This window comes from Octopus bimaculoides, chromosome 11 (assembly GCF_001194135.2).
Source record: "Octopus bimaculoides isolate UCB-OBI-ISO-001 chromosome 11, ASM119413v2, whole genome shotgun sequence".
In the NCBI taxonomy this organism is placed as follows: domain Eukaryota; kingdom Metazoa; phylum Mollusca; class Cephalopoda; order Octopoda; family Octopodidae; genus Octopus; species Octopus bimaculoides.
In genome coordinates this window covers 22,324,209-22,332,618 of record NC_068991.1, presented here as the reverse complement: position 1 = coordinate 22,332,618, position 8,410 = coordinate 22,324,209, and the positions used below count along the sequence as shown (strand labels likewise).

Below are 8,410 nucleotides of genomic sequence, written 5' to 3'. Positions count from 1 at the left end.
GTCGTCGTCGTCGTCGTCGTCGTCGTCGTCGTCATCGTCATCATCATCATCATCATCATCATCATCATCATCATCATCATCATCATCATTATAATAATAATAATAATAATAATAATAATAATATTGGGGAGTGGGGCTAGTTAATTACATCAGCCCTAGTGGTTAACTGATACTTATTTTATTGATTCCGAAAGAATGAAAAGCAAAGTTGACATCAGCGTAATTTGAATTCAGAATGTCAAGGCAGGTGAAATACTATCAGGCATTTTGACTGGCATGCTACCGATTCTGCCAGCTTGCTGCCTTTAAAATTTTAGTAAGACCCCTTAATGCAACCCCTGGGTAAGATTGAACCGTGCCGAGGATGTTCATTGTTGTTGTCTACATATGTCTCTATCCACAAGACCACCAAGAAGCCCAACCATAATAATAATAATGATTTCAAATTTTAGCACAAAGCCAGAAGTTTCGTGGGAGGGGATAAATCGGTTACATTGAACTCAGTGTTCAACTGGTACTTATTTTATCGACTCCGAAAGGATGAAAGGCAAAGTCAACCTCGGCAGAATTTGAACGCAGATTGTGAAGACTGACGAAATGCCACTAAGCATTTCCCCCGGAGTGTTAAACATTTGGTGAAAAATACATCTCTAAAACTAGTTCAGATGTATCTTTCGGGTGGTGGGGTACATATGTCTCGTTGCCGAGTGGTGTGGAGAGAGAGTAGGAAGAAAAGAAAGAGAGAGGGAGAAGCGAGAGAGCTGGAGGGAAAGAGGGAGAGTTAGAAAGAGAGAGAAGTTGAAAAAAATCAAATAGTATTAATAAAAATAAAGGAAAATAACTTTAGGAAAAAAAAAAACGAAAACAATTTTATTTTCCAAATAGCAACACAATAAATACGTAAAGGAGGCGAATAAACCATTAGCTATATGAGGGGTGAAGAGGTCATACCCTGATTCGAGGTTGAAATTGCCGAACTGATACAGAATAGTGTCAATTATATACAGCTGTGTCTTGAGAGCAATGTTTAACTCCTTGAACATGGCCTCGCTTCTACGTCTCACTCTGCGGCATCGAGTAAGTTTTGTGGCTATTGATGATGTATCTTCACTTGCTCTTTTCACCATAGTACATATATGCAGCAGGAGCAAGTTTTTGTTATTATTTGTTCATGCATTGAGAAATAATCTTTCTGTGTATACATGCACATGCTGTTATATGGTGCATATATACACAGTTCTTTATGCACATTTGTTAATTGTTACATGTGCGTGTGCATGCGTAGTTATTATATATTTTTTTAGTATGTATACGTGTATTTTGCCCTTTTTGTATGTATACGTGTAGTTTGCCCTTTTTGTGTGTATACGTGTATTTTTACGTGTACTTATGTATACCTTATTTTGTTTAGCCCTAGGTTAGATTTTGTATTCCAGACCTATGATAAAAATTATTTAGCCATAACATTCCTTTCTTTTCTTTATTTTCAAAACTACTTTTACTCAATAGGTCCGTCTCGTCTTAATTTTTAAGACGGTAGATTTGCGGGATATTTGGCTGCTATTTTTAGCGATGAAGCGACTATGTAGTGGTTTCTATCTTGCCCTTACATGTAGTTGTTACATGTATACCTGCGTAGATGTTACCTTGTGTGTGTGTGCAAGTTTGTACATGTGTCTGCATCTTACATAACAAATTATATAATGGAGTTGAATGTAACCCACTGTATCTTGTTACGGCCTTCGATCATTTTTCGCTTAGTCTCTGAATTATGTGTGAAATCTTGCTCAACAACCTGCCTATTTTTCATGATGTATTTACATGTAGGCGTAGTGTTTTTGAACTAGATGTGGAATGAAACCATTTACAATGTTACAGAAAATGTTTACTCACAGCGTTTTGTTTAGATAACTTATTTCATTTAATTAAATGCTCAAGGTACTGTTCACACAATATATACATTTCACGAGAACAATTCGTGTTGACAATTACATAAAATATTATTTTTACCGCTTTACCCTACATTAAACGACAGTTCTTTTGCATAAACTGACTTTACTGTATTTATAAAAGAGAAAAAGTCAGGTAGTTATTGAATTTAGTTGCCCTTTTTTATTGGTTGCTTAAAATCATCCCCATACCATTTTTTTTTTTTTTTGCGGTAAATTATATATTGCAGGGTTCTGTATAACTGGGAAGTTTTTTTGTTCACTTGAATTTGTTTTTCCAAACCTTTTCCTTTTTCTTTTTAAAACATGTCTAGGATTTTTCGTGTTTAAATACCACAGGCAATCTTGCTCAAAACGTTGGCACTCACTTCTCACAACATACGAACTTATTTTACGAGTAATAAATTTTATGTAAAAGCAATAAAAGGTTAATAACATTAACCTTCTTTGCCCTTCAGTTATTTTCAATATTTTTCTTGTTTATGTAAGCACAATGCCTTAGATTTATAAGTCCACTCAATCAGAAAGCATCACTTGAGTACTTTATCTTCCTGCCATGTATCTAGAAGTAGTTAAATTATCAGTGCCCTTATTTTACAAGAAACATTCATACGATGTTTTGAGATCATCTATGTAAGTTAGTGAAACATGTAAATTAAACAGTTACTTTTTTTATTATAGTGAACTATGTCATCCACCAGTATTATATATTTAAAATTGGAAGAGTGGGCTATGTGAGAACTATCTTTTCTTTTTCCAATCACTGGCGACAAAATGAAAACTATTGACCATTTCATTGATGATCCAGTACCTCATCAATCTGTCGAACTCCGTGTCTTGAAATTTATAACAAATGTGAAAGCTGATTATCTGACATCCATTTTTTTTCTCAGAGACATTAGGCTACTATTACATGGGTACCACTTTTGAATTACTGATATTGAAGTTACAATCCAATGTACCATATCAGTATCTGATATCCAAATGATTTCTTAAAAAAGAAAATCGTTAATCAGTTACTGTGAATTATACTAGTAAATGCATATGGTCTACCTTATATAAGATGTATATTTTAGATCAAACTAATTATACTTCCAGAATTTCAGTGCTTCTTCAATAATGATCCTTTAACCTTCATGTTTGTGCAAATTCTGCATCAAAACAAAATAATCAGGAAAAATGAATTTCCTTCTCTTTCTGAAGTTACCTGTGAAAAGACAAAAAGAAAACCACAACTAGAATGGGCACAGTAAATACTTTCACCTGACTGCCTTCAAATAATTAACATGGGGCAAAATTTTACATTTATGAAAACTAGAAAATCAGGTGGCAAGTGATGTAAGACAGAAATAAGCTATCTTGGGATCTGGATCTGTAATATAGCTTGAAATTTCTTGAATTCAAGTTTTCTCCTTGTGTACAATAGGACAGGAATTATCACCATTAGTAGCTCACTAATCTTACTACTTTTAGAAATGGATTGAGCCCCAGGTGGTTTTGAATGGAGGTAGTAGACATGCTGATAGAAAAACAGATAGGCAGATGGACAGAGAGCTGCTCAGTTATAGAGGTGCAAGTTGGAAAATAAGCATGCTTGTGCATATACAGTGCATGTATATGCATATTGTTATTTACCACATTCCCGTTTTGAGTCAGACCCACTGAAGAACTATTTTCTTATGTCACCAGTGGGATCTTGTGTTGGAGAAGTTTGGCAACAGCAGTGTTTTTAGCTTAGACACCTGCAAAGCCTTCATCCATGTTGTGGATTTCCTATCAAAGCTTTCTGACTATAGGCTCCACTCATCTTTTAGATATGTAGCTTCCAACCAGATCACACAGCTGCAGAATATGTTGATAGAGCTCTTTCTGTCCCACATTCAGTCAACTCTGGTAATACCCATGGGTTAGGTTTTGCCCTCCACTCTCTTTGACCTATACATCAATGACCTACTTGCTGTCACATCCAACAACTCTCTTATACGGGTGTTACAATTCTTCATTTCTTCCTAACCATCTCCAACTATACATCATCAACACACAACTTAGACACCACATGCCAAACCTGCACTGATTCCATGAACAGTGATTTTGCGAATGTCCTAGTACGACCATGCCAATCTTGTTGCTTTTAGTGTCAAAAAATGTTCAAGCACTACTTATATCAAGAAAATACTGTTGCATTGGCCTGCCCCAAACAGAAGTGGTACTCTACTAGAGCCTTCACAGTTGCACCAAATAACATATTCTTAACATACCTAAGACTGGCCCTTCTCTTCCAGGCCATAAAATATTTCAGCCCTCCAAAATTGTCTACTCTCTACAAAGCTTGAGTGAGGCTCAAAAAGGAATATTGCTCCCACATCTGGGATATTGCTAAGCACTCAGGCATCCTAGTCTGCCTTCAAAGAAAGACCACTTGACTGATTGGCATTACAGGAATCCCTCGACTATCATGGGTGTTATGTTCCAAAACCTCCTGCGATAGGTGAAAATCCACAAAGTAGAAACAGTATTGTTGTGTGGTGAGGGATTACTGTAACTCACTCACAGACATTCCAGTCTTTGGCCATCTCTTTTTCCCTGTCTTTTCTATTGTTACTTTAATGACCTGCTCCTTAGTATTGGCTGGTCTGGTATCTCTTATACTCAGGCGTTCACAACACACTTGTCTCATCAGTTCTCATTAACCTTTGTGTCCAAGATCCTGCAGGTCCTACACTAACCAGTATGTTCAGTCCTTCCACCTCGAAACACCAACTCTCTGGAATCTTCTGCTCGTTCCTTTCACCTTTCCTGAAAGTGTTTAAACTGCAACAGTTTAAACAAAACATGAATGACATCAAACTCATGACCATTGTATGAAGGTCTGGAGGAAGGCACAATGACCCTTCTTCCAAACTTAATAAGTTTGGAAAAAAGTGGGAGAGAGAGCATGGAGGTTAGCAGCTTTGTGGATGCATTTGGATGTGAAAATATTGGAGCTAACAGGTTAATTTCAATTAAGTGTTTGTATAGACACGAATGTGCATATTTTTAATTCAAAAGTTGTTTATAAGTCAGTCACCTCCAACTGACCAGAAAAATCTCCTCCCTACCTTACATTGATTAATAATCCCCCTCTTCCTTTCTTACTGTTTTTACCTCCAACTTCACTAAGATTTTCTGCCTTTCTCTTTCTCACCACTTTCTTCCCATGTATTTGGGAAACAATTTTTTCATTAGTATTGGGTTAAAGTTTGAATACAGAAGTAGAGAAGTCATACTTCTGCTTTTACTCTCTTTATTTCAGCTTATATTGTATTGGCTTTTGAACAATTTAAATTTTCTTTTCAATTCCCAACCGTGTGGTCTTAGATTCAGTCTTACTGCATGGCACTTTGGGCAAATGTTTTCTATTATGGCCCTAGTTTTCTATTATTACACAAGATTCAATGCTCTATATCAAAGGCTTACAGTGGATTGCTTACCAACCCGAACTGTTAACCACTCACAGTTCTTTATAACAATAAGACAGTTCACCTTCTGTCTCCCCACTTTAGAATCAGTCTCCCCACTTTAGAATCAGTCTCCCCCATCTTCTCCCATTTTGAGAATTGAACTCCTCTTAGAGTTTTAATATCTCTTACATTTAGGGTTCAATTCCAGTGTTTCCTTCCTTTTCCGTTTTCTGGTGCTAGAAAAAGTAGTTTCAAATTACTTGGGTGTTGGTACCTCAAAAGTGTTGCACAATACTTCAGTGGGGATCTCATCCTCGTCACCACTTTTATATCCTTGTATGTTGGATATATAATGTAATGAAGCAGGGGGGAAAGAAAGTATTTACTTGATGCTCTACTATTAATATTACACGAGACTCAACACTCTATATCAAAGGCTCATAGTGAACTGCTTACTAACCCGAACTGCCAATCAGTCACAGTTCTTTACTTTATAACAATGAGACAGTCCACCTTCAGTCATTTGTGGTGGGTGGTCAGAATCCATCCACAACAGTTTTGCTGTAAGATTGGCAATGAATGCTGTTAGCCTTGTATATTTTAGGGAAAGCATATAGTGATATTGTTTGTAGTTCCTTTTCTCTGAGACATTATACAAAGGTTGGCTGAAAAGTTCATAGGCTGACCAAGATACTCTCATAGAATGTGACCAAATGTTTATTTTCCAACATCGCTCTTCTTGTGGTTCACACACTTCTTTCATCAGTGTTGCAGTCCTTGGATCCCATTGGTGAAGAAGTTTCCATTCTGTTGGTCTAAAAGTCATCAACAGCAGATATGACATCACCAGTACAATACTGGTTTCCAGGCAAGTTTCTTCAGGTTGGGGAACAGATGATAGTCAGATGGGGCCAAATCAGGAGAATAGTCATTGAAAGCAAGGACTTCTTCCTGATGAAAGAAGACCCTTTTCCTCCATTTTCTTGGGCGTTTGGTTTTGATAGCCTTTTGTAACTGCCTCAGTAAGTTGGCATAGTACTCTCCATTGGTGGTGTGGCCCTTTTGAAGATAGTTAATGAATACAATGCCTTTTGCATCTCAAAAAAACTGAGGCCATTTCCTTCCCTGCACATGGAATGATCCTGAATTTCTTTGGGGCAGGTGAAGAGAGGTGTTTCCAGTGCATGGATTGTCTCTTTGTCTTTGGCTCAAAGTAATGAACTTAAGGCTCATCCTGGGTAAGAAAATGTTCAAGGAAACAGTTGGACTTGCGTCAATCAACATTAGATATAGATCAATGTTTTTCCTCAGTGATGGTAGTTGCATGACATTAGACTTTGGGTCATCTTCAACACTCTCCCTTCCTCCCCTAAATTTAGTTGCCTACTTTTGATAACACCATGATGCCAAATTTTGTTTCTTTTTAAGAGTAGTTGCTACTAGTTTCTTTTGAAATCTTTTTTGAGCAGCCAGGTGTCTGTTTACCTGGAAAGAAACAATGCAGTTATTAAGAAAAATGCAAATTAATGCATGCAAAATTTCACAGCTCCAACATCACTCCTTCATTGTCAGCCTATGAATTTTTCAACCCACCCATGTATAGTGGGTATAAGTAAATTCAGGTCAACAGAGAATCAAAATCAGGTCATGACCTTGCTTTGCCAGGAGCTTGCTTTTTGTGTGACAGTACTTGTGCGATCATGAATAAAAAGTATTAAAACCATATATGTGAACAATAGTTCATTATTGTTGTTTACTGTAAACTATACTGCCACAGCAGCTGCATGTTTAGCCACCATATAACAATTACACATGATTTAATGGCAGAATATTACTACAGCATTATAAGCCAATTATAGTTTCTACAACTAAGGTTGCTCAAAACACACTCTCACCAAAACTGAAGAAAAGAACATGGACAAGTGAGGATATAACAGAGTTTGAATATCATAGAATATGTTGAGTACTTACTGATGAAACTTAAATCAGTATAGATTGTTATAAGAAATGTATTTCATATATACACATATATAGATCATCATCATACGATGTAAGCTTGAGAGGAACAATCAACTGACCAACATTTATATCAGCTACATTATATATATATATATATATATATATATATACACACATACATAAATAGCTGATATAAATGTTGGTTAGTTGGTTTCTCCTCTTGTGCTTACATTGTATGGAGAGAAGGGGAGAGACAGTAAAAGAGAGATACAGAGAAAGCTACTGTAAGTAGTGCAGGATAAGTACACATGCTAGGCTTGCTGGCAGGCAATGAATAAAGGAATGCTACACACACACAGAGGAGAGAAAGTGTCATTAACAGAGAAGGAGTGTGTGTGTGAACTTCCATAATTTAAAATCAGTATGGAGAGTAAATTTTTAATTTTTTTGAATACTGTTTTATTCAATTTTATTTGAAGGTAATATTTTTCTATCAAAAATTATTTTTTTATCAAGAAATTTGATATGTTAAATTAAAATTGTATGCCACGTTATCTGATATTACCGATGGTGGCAGAAGTATACTTGCAAAGTTACATGGTATGTGACAGGTAACATTCTAGTGTGTGTATATATTGTATATATGTGCATGTACATATATGTATGTACGTGTGTGTGTATATATTGTATATATGTGCATGTATATATATGTATGTACGTGTGTGTGTATATATTGTATATCTGTGCATGTATATATATGTATGTACGTGTGTGTATATTACGTTCTATGCTGGTATAACATTCTATGAGCAGGTATGCATGATATGATGCAATATGGTACTTAAATTGATATTTTTCAGTTACTTATGATTACGCCTTATAATTATAATATATTCTTTATATAAACGTGTGTGTGTGTATGCATATATTTATTTATATATATATATATATATATATATATATATATATAAATCCTTTTTGTATATGTAAGTATATGCCATACCTTTATACTGTTATATCTCCTTATATCAGTACACACTTTAGGAATTTTCATAATTGTTA

General features: G+C 35.6%; 1 protein-coding gene across 1 annotated transcript in view; it reads left to right on the top strand.

The window, feature by feature from the left end:
* The first annotated feature begins 919 nt into the window (after nucleotides 1-919).
* Nucleotides 920-8,410, top strand: part of LOC106879407 (probable methylmalonate-semialdehyde dehydrogenase [acylating], mitochondrial) — a 32,030-nt gene continuing 24,539 nt past the window's right edge. The window contains exon 1 of the mRNA XM_014928964.2: nucleotides 920-1,077. Coding sequence (XP_014784450.1) covers nucleotides 1,024-1,077 — 54 coding nt within the window. The 5' untranslated portion in view covers nucleotides 920-1,023. The remainder of the gene's footprint in view (nucleotides 1,078-8,410) is intronic.